Source organism: Furipterus horrens, unplaced genomic scaffold (assembly GCF_987537825.1).
Source record: "Furipterus horrens unplaced genomic scaffold, mFurHor1.1.pri manual_scaffold_12, whole genome shotgun sequence".
Lineage (NCBI taxonomy): Eukaryota > Metazoa > Chordata > Mammalia > Chiroptera > Furipteridae > Furipterus > Furipterus horrens.
Window position 1 is genome coordinate 2,880,591 of NW_028327182.1, and position 11,388 is coordinate 2,891,978.

Consider the following 11,388-nt stretch of genomic DNA (forward strand, 5'->3'; position numbering starts at 1 on the left):
TTCTGGAACTCAGGCCGAATCTCCCCAGAGGACAAGGTGCTTTAAAGCAGCCAGGGAGTCCGGGAAAGATAGGCTGAGTCCTTGGGTGCTCAGAGCCCCGAGGGGACAGCCCCGGGTCATAGACACGTGTCCCGATGGGCCATCGGGACACAAGGGCACCCCCGTCCATCAGGATGACAGCTGCCTGTGCTGTGTGTGGAACAGACGTTCCCACTTCCCTCTGGTTTCTGTCCCCGCAGAGGCCACTCCCCGGAATGGTACAGTAAAGGCTTCGGGCATCTGTGTGCGGCGGAGGTGGCCCGCATTAGAAACTCTTTCCAGCCGCTCATGGCGGAGGGTCCAGAAACGAAAATCTGAGCGTCCCCGGCGCGTCAGTAAACTCAGGGAGGAGGCAGCGGAGGCAGACGCTCGCGGGAGAGGCCGTGCCCGCGGGAGCGCGCGAGGGACACAGACGGGTCGCCGGGTTCCCGCTTCCCACGGCCGCGCCGAGAAGGCGGACGCAGACGGTGCAGGGACCTCTGAGAACTTCCCAGCCCTCCTGGAGATGGCTCTATCCTTACTAATATATATTTTTAAAAATCGAAACACTTATCTATGTTACTTAAAATTATATGGGTTTTTCCTTGTGCCTAATATGCTATTTAAAGGCTTCTAAGAAGCATATTCTTACCTGTAAATAAATGTATGTATAGCATATGTACATATGTGTGTATATCTCTCCCTTGACTGTATATATGTAAAATATCAATTTTATATATAACTGCGTATTTTGAAACGCGTCTGACTTGGTGAGTCCCTTCCTTCCCTGGCTCCTTCCACGTAGCTCTGAGCCCCGCTGTCCTGTAAACTGAGCAGGGGCTGCTGCTAGCACCAAGGTGTGACCGTGCGTTTGTCACCTGCCCTGCTGTGCAACCAAAAACGAGCTAACCAAAGGAAGCCACCGTAAAAGGCTCTCATGCATCCGCAGGGTGTTTCTGTTCCTCAAAAACCAAGCGTGGGGCGGCAGAGAAAGCCAGGAAAAGAAGAGTCGCTCCTGCTGAAAGCAAAGAAGCGGGGAGAAGTCCCTACCGAGTGTAAAGCTGGGCTCCCAGGTGCTCCTGGGGCCTGCCAGGCGCAGGGAAGTATCAGACGCCCGGGACCCCCGGGGTCAGCGGGAGGGACTCGCACAGAAGCCCGTCCGCCGACCTGCCCGCCCTGCCCCGACGGCTGTGCGCGCGTAGCCGGAGGGAGGCTCTGTGCTTTTCCCAGTTTCCGTAGATACGCTTCATGCTGTTCCTAAATGTCGTTCTGTTTGACCAGTGGCCCGTTTGGTCACAGTTAACTGGCATTTTCTCACCAGTGTATCGCACTGAGGAGTTTAACTCTGGACACCAGACCGCGGGCGTGCGTGGTGGTTTACTAGTCCGGGCCGTTACAGCTTCAGGGAACTCTTCTTCTGCTACATGCAATGCTCCAAAGAGGGAACCCACTCAAGTTTTGCCATCTGAAATGTGGTTTTAAACGGGCATAAGGCCAAAACTCTTCAATCAACGTTAGAAAATACAAGCAGGTGTGTTACATCCAGGCTCCTTCGTTAGCCCATGCATTGCCCCAGCCTATTTATCAAGATACAGAGTAAGCAGACTGACGCCCCTCCACCGATTGCTGATGGATTTAAGTTGCTTTTTTATTGAAATTTAGCAACGGTGGAGAACAAGATAATTTATTGTGTTTGGTTTCAGGGAGATAGGTCTCTAAACAGATTGGTGTCATCGTGTAGGATCTGGTGTTCGAGGAAAAAAGCTTACATGTGTTCCCTTTTTTGTGTTGTACCCATTTCTATAACGTTTTCTCTTATCAACATTGTGCCGTTATTTTATTAAGAGGAATAAAGATGCTATATACGAGTTCTGTATGATGCAAGGAAAGTCGTACTGCTTGAGTTGTTTGAATGACAGCAGACATTTTCTGTTTCCCTCCCTGCCTTCGAAGGCAATGACAGAGCCAGAATATTCCGTTAAGGTGAGCAAAAGAGATTCACCTCTGCCCTTCATCTGAACTCTCACCTGAGGTGCCAGGTGACTTGAATGGCCGTCGAGAAGCTCATTGGTGACGTTTAACCCAGCTTAACACGGGGCCCGCTCCCGGAGTGGGACCCTCCCTGTTTGGAAACTGTGCTGGGCACCGAAGGGCGAACGATACCGCATCACCAACTCCCAGCTCCAGGGCGCGCGCAGGTCACCTGGCGACCTTGTTCGGAGGCAGACTCCGGTCCAGGCGGTGTGGGGGCTGGGCGGGGGGACACTGAGAGTCCGCCTTTCTGGCAGGCCTCACGGACGCCCGGGCTGCGGGCCCAGGGACCGCACTCTGAGAAGCAAGGACCCAGAGTAGACTTCCAACAGACTAAAAACAAACGTTATTGTATTTCTGGCTCCCCGTGTCTTCAAATTAACTGACTTTTAACAATTTTTACTCACATACTAACGACATCACTTCTGTATAACGACACAGTCAGTACATCTATAAAAACAAAGTAAATGGAGGGAAAGAGGCATCAAGCTTGCTGGTCAAACGCCACAGTATTTTATTCATTGCTATTTTGCCAATGGAAATAAAATATATTGCATTTAAATATTATATTTATACCTCATGTATATTTTTACCTCAATTGTTGGTATCGCTCATCAATTGTAAAAAAAGAATAATTGCCACGGCAAATAAATTTATATACATTAAATATTTCCTATTTTCTATAAAACACACCTTAATGTTCATGCTTCATCCTGTGAGTAGACCACCTGCTTCGTGAGGGAGCCTTCTGTCTAGGACCGCTGTCCGGGGGCTTGACTCTGCTGTCAGTGCCTCGCACTTCTCCCAGCTCTCGGGGTGTCCTTAGCGACAGACACTCACAGTCCGTGGGCCTCGACCGCTGCCGAAGGCATTAAAGTGATGGGGACGGATTCATTTTGCATTTTGTTGTCCTTAAATCCAGAAGTTACGCAGACAGGTGTGTAGTATTTTTATTGAAGAGTCGGTGAACTGGAGCTACATTTCATTTTCATCCAGCGGCCTCGGGAGAAAGCCGGTGTGGCTCGGTCAGAGGGTCGGAGGGTCGCTGGGAGGGGTCAGGGCAGGAGGTAAAACCGGGAATGTTTTAGCCCCAGCCAGGAATTTGGACTTTATTGAATGAGCCAGTCAGAGCCCAGAAGCAGGGATTTTGAGGGCAGAGACTTATGATGGGCGTGTTACTAGGCCCCTGAGCACAGGAGCGGCGTATGAAGACACCCCCATCTTTGCCCGTCTCCCTCTCCTCTCTGCTTTCTCCATAGACAGAAATAGACAACGATACCGCTGCCCTTCTGAGCTGACATGAACCCATGAAAGCCTGCCTTTCTTCTTTCTTAAAAGATTTTTATTTTTATTTTTTATTTTTAGGGAGGGGAAGGAGGAAGAAAGAGAAGGAGGAACATCACTGTGTGGTTGCCTCTCGCACGCCCCCAGCTGGGGACCTGGCCCGCAACCCAGGCCTGTGCCCTGACTGGGAACCGAACCAGCGACCCTTTGGGTCACAGGCTTGGCACTCCATCCGCTGAGCCACACCGGCCAGGGCTTTTTTTTTTTTTTTTTTTTTTTTTTAAGATTTTTAACCAGCCTGCCTTGCCTTGCCTTGCCTTTCCTTTCCTTTCCTTTCCAGAACATGCTTCTGGGGAGATGAGTGACAGGTGAGATTCCCCAAAGACAAACACCAGATCAGCGACAAAGACTCCCTCTCTAGCTCTAAGGTCCAGGGCCTATCGCAGGAAGCAGGCCGGCCTTGGGGGAGAGAAATCTCTGAACCTGGAGCCCCTACTCCCCAAGGAGAGCGGTCCCTAACCAGCACAGGCAGGGCGGCCACTTTGCCCCCTCCCCCAGCTCCAGCCTGGCCAGCACCGGGAACCACGGCCGAGCTGGGGATGGAGGGGGTGGGGGTAGCGGACCCGTCCGGTGAGAAGGCTGGAGTAACAGTCCCGGTGGAAAACATCGGTGGGAAAGAAGTGGAGAGGTTTATAAAGACGCTGCGCAGCTAGAATTTTATTCAACTGTGTGTCTTCGCTGATAGCGGAACAGTGGAGAGATACGGATCAAGGTCGTAAACATGCCTTTGAAGGTATCCTGGGGCAGGTTGGCCACCTGACCTCCTTTGGTTTGTGCTTCTGGACCGGAGTCATGGTACGTCCACGGCTCTTCCCCACGGGTGACTCCGGGTTGTCTAGCGTGAAAAACAGTGCGTGTGGGTGCTGAGTCCTATCACTGACGGAGAGAAAGGAGGAGGCGGGGCAGCTTTCAGGTGGGCAGCAGGCTGGGGAGGAACCCAGGAGGGATGGCGGGGGCGGGGTGGGGGTGGGGCATGGTCACTTGAGCTGGACCATGTAGCGTCTGCAATGGCTGCGAACCACCAGCTGGTGATGCCCAGCGGCCAGCTGGACGCCCGGGCCTGAAACTCACGGGAGTGACCAGCGACCGGAGCTGGGAGTCGGTGCGTGAGTTCACGTCAGCCGTGCCATTCCTGCCTCCTCGGACCACACGCTAGTGTTCCGACAACACCAGCCCACAGTTGCACACGCCGTGACTTGGCATGGGCCGGTTCTCCGTCTCGTCGATCACATGATACCTCTGTTCCTCAGAACCCTGTCTGGGCATTATTTCCTCTGCAGACTTTCCTGCCCACGCCTCCCAAACCCACCTGTTTCTTTACATATTTCTCGTACTGCATGAGTCAGCCCCCGCTCTGGGCATGAGGGGACATCTTCACGTGCAGGAAGTGAGGCCGGGGGTAGACCAGGAAACCTGGAGACACCACGGCTGTCATCAGTCAGCATCCTGATTTCTGAGCCTCCCGGTGACACCTGCTCATAATTAGCACTGTGGTTCCCCCCTCCCCGAGGGGGCAATCAAGGAGGATTGCGGAAATCGCATGTGTAGAAGCTCAGGTACAAACCCGATAAAGCCTGTGACCTTTCAATGGAAGGGAGCCCTTCTCCGGTCAGAGCCGGCCCGCTCCCGTAGCTTGGGATGATGAAGCAGAAAGAACCAAGCTGAAGCTACTGTCCCTTTGGTTCCTGGGAGAAATGAGGATCTTGTGAGTAGGGATGATTTTGACTTTCGAATTTGTAAAGTATGTGTTTACTTTGGAATTAAATACGCCAGTGTAACTTTCGTTATCACTGCATTTCTGCACATCCTTCTTAATCGGTAAAATGCAATTCTTGACCCTTGTGGTGTGATTCGAGTTCCTGTTCCTATTTTCCTTTTTCTCTTGTCCCCTGCGGGTTAGGCTAAGGGCTGAGACTGGGGCAGGGATTAGCCGTGAGAGGGCACAAATAGTTTTAAAGAATTCCTCCTTCCAGCCATATTGGACTCACTCTAAAACAAGAGCTCATAAATTAAGGGACAGTCCCCAGGAGTGAGCATTTGAGAGCTACGAAGGACTGACTATTTCGTAACCACAGCCTGGAAATCCCAGCGGTTCCCAATGACGCTCAGAGTAACCTGACGCAAATTAAAATCATGCTAGCCCTTTTCCGTGTTGGCACGACTCCCCTGAAACTTAAATTGAGGCGGGCGTCATGCTAAGTGGCAAAATCCACCAGGGAGCCTTTTGTCACTGTCCCATGTGGCCATTCTTCCAGAAGTTTCTTTCCCATCATTGCCCGTCTCTGCAGAGATAGAACAGCTCTCAGCAGCATGGCAGGCATAGTTTCTGAGAAACTTGAACCTTCCCCAAGGCTGACTTTTTTCCTTTGTTTCTTTTTCTTTTTCTTTTTGAGGATAAGCTAGAAAGGTTTGTTCTTATGCGTTCCATCTAGAACCCCCAGCATCCACATTAGTGTGGATCCGAAGTGGCCCAGTGATCTTTTTCTGTTTCTCACACACACACAAAAGCTCAGCTCCGGTTACTCGGGCTGCTCTACAGGACAGGACGGGGAGAGTGTGATACCCGTTCGGTGTGAAGGCATCGGGGTTCACTCCCAACGAAGAGAAAGGAGGGAGCCCCACTCGGTCTGGACTAGATCTGTCCCAGCACCCACTTAGCTCTGAGAGGGCTGAATTTCTGTTCAAAGATCCCTGCCAAAGGTCATGAAAAGAATCGTTTGCTTTAAAGGCCAGTTAACCGAACCATGGAGAGATGATAAGTCTTCGGAGAGCTCATAGAAGAAGAGGGGAAAACCCAGCAGGGGGTTGGTGCTGGCGTTGCGTCCTCTCGTTTCCGGGGCCAATGTCAGCAGAGCGCCACCGGGCGACACCCCTACGTAACAGAGAACAGAGCTGCTCCTCGTCCACCCGCAAGATGCAGAGCAGGCGTCACTGAAACAGATTTCTTTTTTTCACTGGGACGAGCCTTGGTAAACCTACCTCCAGTCTGGTCAGGAATCAGCAGCGTCGGCCAACAGCCGACATTTAAGAATAAACTCGTGTTGAGTTTTCTTCCGCTTTCCAGGGTGGACTGGAAGGCGAGCCAGGGCTGGTTAATCAGACCGATATACCACCCGACAGAAATCGTGTAAAAACATTGATTTTGTTCCCTGATGGACTTTACAAAATGTGTGACCTATTACGAGGAAGTGAAATCATCCAAAAAACGATAAAGTTAGAATATTTTATTAAATTCTCTCAGGAGACTTATGCTGAAGAATACATGCAGGGGTCTCACTGCCAGCAAGTGATCTCTGGAAATGGTGCCCCACCTCGTGTCCTTCCCGCTCCCCGTTTCCACTTGTTGGAGCCACGTCTGCCCTCCCAGCACCCCCACCTACCAGGACTGGGGGTGGCTGTCCAGGGACACCCTGTATGTCTCGCTATCATCGCTGTCCCATGAGGACCCGAGCGAGGAAAAGTAGGACTTGGAGACTTGACGATGTTATGCAGAGAATTGCTTACAGGGGCAGTGGAATTGCTGAGGACCCAGGAGGGGACGGTGAGGAAGCTCCGTAGCAACAGCAGGGACCCACTGCATCCTCTGGGCTGCAGAAGGAGATGTGGCTGGACGCCAGGGGCCAGGGCCACCAGGGAGAGGCTGGCAGGGCGCCCAGGGGCCCCGGAACAATGGAAGAGATGCAGGGACATTTCAGACCGCTTTAAGCCAGAAGCTCTGCAAACGGGACCCACGGTTTAGAAAACTCTCCAGGTGATTCCAATGTGCAAACAGGCTTAAGATCCGTGATGTCAAGCATCCGGTCAGAATCGACATTTCTAGGATTGCGTCGACCGTGGGCTGAGCACCCGTGGGGAAGAGCCATGGACGTACCATGACTCCGGTCCAGAAGCACAAACCGAAGGAGGTCAGGTGGCCAACCTGCCCCAGGATGCCTTCAAAGGCATGGGTAAGAACTTGATTTGACTAATAGAACTTTGTTTCATAGGTCGTCGTCGGCGGCGGCAGCCGTCCGTCTCGAGAGACGATGGTGTAGCTTCTTAAGAGTCTATCTGCACCGCCGAGAATGGCTGTGCAGTCCGACTCGGGAGTGACATGGTATCTGTCTCCTCCCGTGTTGAATCGACATCTTGCGATGATGCTGGAGTGTCCTCTCCAGTGAAGCTGAAGCTACAGAGCCTGGGCAGGGTGATATGGAGGGTCTGCTGTTGCCCATGCAGCAGACCCCCCCTCTCTTCGCAGCTGAAGGGTCCAAGGGAAAGACGGAGTCAATACAGCTTGGCTTCAGGTGCGCCGCAGGAGTTGCCGGTGTTGACTACAACGTCAAACCGCCTTAGGGACTCCGGCTCCGGATTTTCTGTCGGGGTTTACTCCCTTAGCCTTTCCCCTGAAGAGGTATGCCGCAAGGCAGCGGAGGTTTTTTGGAGTCAGAGTTTTCCTTCTCTGATGTGCCCTGACTGGAAGATCGAACCAGCGACACTTAGCTCGCAGGCCGACGCTCAATCCACTGAGCCAAACCAGCCAGGGCCATTGTTTCATAGGTAACTTTTTAGTAATTGCTCTATAAAATATACTCTTTTAGAGAGCCATATTTTGCTCAATGTTTATTTAAAAATTGATTCAATGTCAATCACACTGTGTGTCAATTACAGCAAAGCATTTTCTAGCACAACTGAGGTGCAAGGCATTTCAAATATACAGGAACTGAGTAGAGTAGAAGGTCCCAGGTAAAAACTCTGTTAGCTTGCACATATTCAGTGCGTGCTCATTATTTGTCGAACAAACTAATCATCAAATGATTTGTATTGTATTTTAGCTCTTTCAAAATGAATAATCCATGTTGAGACATATAATGAATCTGTCAACCAGAAACAAACATCTTAAATATGATCTTCCTTTCAATGACTCAGAAGACAGTTCAAGGTTTTGTGCGGCCCTGGGGTAATCACGGTAAACACTCATTATCATCAAGAGTATTAAACAGAACTCTGGCCGAGTTCCAGGTAACAGAGTTCAGCTGAGTCTCGATAACTGGAAAAACCGTTAGCTCTCTTTCCAGACCCGCCTGTAACAGCTTCTGTGCCTTCTCATTGGCAATTACGTATACAGGAGGCATACACGGTGGGAGGTGACGAGATAGAGTTGGTCCCCAAGCGAGACCGCTTTATAATCTAACGGAAGAGATTAGACAGCCACCCAAGGGGCAGCAGGTGGTAGCAGGTGCGGCTCTAATGCAGAGCCAACCTGGGGACGAGCTGGTCAGAGGGCACGAACGAGCAGAACGAGGTGGGAGCAAATGCCAGCTGACCGCAGGAAACAAGGACACCCATTAAACGTACTGGGAGAGAAAAGTGAGCTGAACCAAAATGGCGTTGGAGGGACATCACGACACAGCACAAGGACATGAAAAGGGCGGTACCGGAAGACTAGGAACTCTATGCTCATCCGTTTGATAACTTAGATAAAGTCGGCCCATTTCTTGAAAGATGCAGTTTACCAAAGCTCACGCAAGAAGAAAGACAATCTAACCAGGCTCTGGGCTCCTTACCAGAGCTTCCCCGCACCCGTAACTAAAACGGGAAAAAGAATAGCTATGAAACCCCATGTCTTACATGAAACAGCGTGGCCTTGAAGCACTCTAGAACTTACAGTCTAATAACTTGGAACTAAATTAGCCAAAGCTTTGATTCGCTTGCAGTTGGAGATCAAAACAGGCTGAAATGCCCGTTAGGCTTAAAAGCCATAATCAGACAAGAACTGCTGCAGTATTGGAAGTGAATTTTACCTGCTGACCAATTGAGATTCAAAACAGAATTGTCCATCTATTCTAGCCATTAGTAGGGGCAATTTTTCCTTTGCAAACAATTTACATAAAATAAATAAGATCATTTCAAATGGATTAGTTTTACCACAAAAGAAGCATATCGAAAGATTATAACCCAAATCAGAAACTCTACCAGAGATTTTGAATCACATAAAAATGTAGTGAATGGGCCTGCAAATACTACCAACTGAATAACAAATATACAAATGTGTTTTATATCATTAGAATTTTTCAAAAGAGCATCCTGATATAGACCCATCTTCTGCCAAATTAATTTCAGAATTCAATCGATCCAACAGTTGTAAAATTCAGGTCCAAGAAAACAGTCTAGTATTATCAAGTGACGGTGGGGATTGATTTTTTTTGTTTTGTTTAGTTTCACCAAGGGCATTCTATGAAGACGTACATTTAAAGTCACAAATAAAATAACTGAAAGTCTCCAGGTGTATCGTACTGTCTGTCACTGTCCTTGGTTTTATTGTCACTAAACTCTAAGTATCTGGTTAACGACAACAGCAACAAAAATCCCAGGCATGTTAAGAATCAGAGGAATTCATCTAGGAAAACAATGTCTAAGAAAGGCGGTGAGGTTCATAGTCTGCAGTGCAGTCTGCTCTCCAATTCAAACGGCCCCTTTCCAAGTTACGAGAGCAATTGTATAGCGTCTTGACTCAAGGTTTAATAGGATATTTACTGACTACTTACTATGTTCATCGCTGTGCTGTGATAGACATCTTTCTTATTTCAAGGATGAGGAAACTGAGGCACAGTGACCTCGGGCATGTAGGTCTTGCTGACTCTTACCTTATGCTTTTCTGACTGAATTGGTTTGTAGGCTGAACCGTTTTTCTTCTCTAACCTATCAGCCCAGAATTTTGGAGGGCTGGAATCACAGCGAGCCCGTCTTTTCTGGTGTGTAACAATCATGGTGCCAAACGAGAATTCACCCTATTTTAGGCACCCTATCATGGTCATCAGTGGCATCGCCACTCTTTGCTTAAGGCTCCTGGTGGTTTTTCTTGACCTCTTTCTGCTTGATTTCAAACAATGGGTATTTACCACAAATGTAAGAAACACGAATATTCCAGAAAATGCCTGCAACAAACCAAACTCCAATAATATTCAACAGTGAGAAAAGAAATGTTTTTAATGTCTTGGCTGGGTGGCTCAATTGGTTGGTGCATCATCCCGTACACCGAAAGGTTGCAGGTTCAATTCCCGGTCAGGATGCCCACAGGAGGCCATGAATCGATGTATCGATGTTTCTCTCCCACATCTCTCTCTCTCTCTCTCTTCTCTCTCTCTCTCTCTCTCTCTCTCTCTCTCTCTCTCTCTCTCTCTCCTCGGATGAGGATTTTAAAAAAGGAAAAATGTAAGGGGTCTGAGCAAAAAGCTGCCTGTTCTAGGGAAGTGTAAGCATTTAGAGGTGATGTAAAGGGATTCCTTCTATTCCTTCGAGACAATGGGTGTTCTGTTGATACTTGCAGGTAACAAGTGGAACCCAATAACAAATCTTGTGAACAAAAAGTTTCCCTAGTTGAGGGACAGTGTCAATAACGGAGAAAAAAAATGACCATTTTCTCAGGGATGAGACTAGAGGTGACGACTGGGGGCAGCAGTCTACTGCCCTGCCACGTAGAAGAAGACAGGCTATTGAAGGTTGTCACACGCAGGTGTATCTGTCCTTCCTCCTGCTCCATGGGACCGAGGCACGTGGCCCCTTGCACGGAGCAGCGTCTGAGCCTGACGGTGGCCCCTGCTGAGCCACCCCCGGACAGAGGTGGTGTCACTGAGCTAATCCTGCTCATTACCTTACTCCACCGCCCATTCCTACGTGCGTCTAGCTAGTCAACGTTTACTGAACACTGTCTATTAAAAGACACTGGGCTGACTAGAGAAATAATGAAACCACAAGGACAGGGGCTCTGCTGTCCCCTCCGGACCCAAAGCCCCCCATCAAGGTCGGCCCATAGCATCCGGATTAATGGTTTTCTTCCAAGGCAGACATTTTTGAGCTACATCGTTTGTATTAAACCTTGAGTCAAGACGCTATAGGACAATACAATTGCTCTCGTAACTTGGAAAGGGGCCGCTTGAATCAGAGAGCAGACTGCACTGCAGACTGTGTGAAAGGGGAAGCGGCCGAACCTCACCACCTGAGCTGGTAGCGATG

General features: G+C 49.6%; 1 protein-coding gene across 2 annotated transcripts in view; it reads left to right on the forward strand.

The window, feature by feature from the left end:
- Positions 1-2,170, forward strand: part of STARD13 (StAR related lipid transfer domain containing 13) — a 166,561-nt gene extending 164,391 nt beyond the window's left edge. For both annotated transcript variants that reach the window (XM_090258913.1, XM_090258912.1), the window contains exon 14: positions 240-2,170. In XM_090258913.1, the coding sequence (XP_090115039.1) occupies positions 240-357 (118 nt within the window). In that variant the 3' untranslated portion in view covers positions 358-2,170. The remainder of the gene's footprint in view (positions 1-239) is intronic.
- Positions 2,171-11,388: the final 9,218 nt, after the last annotated feature.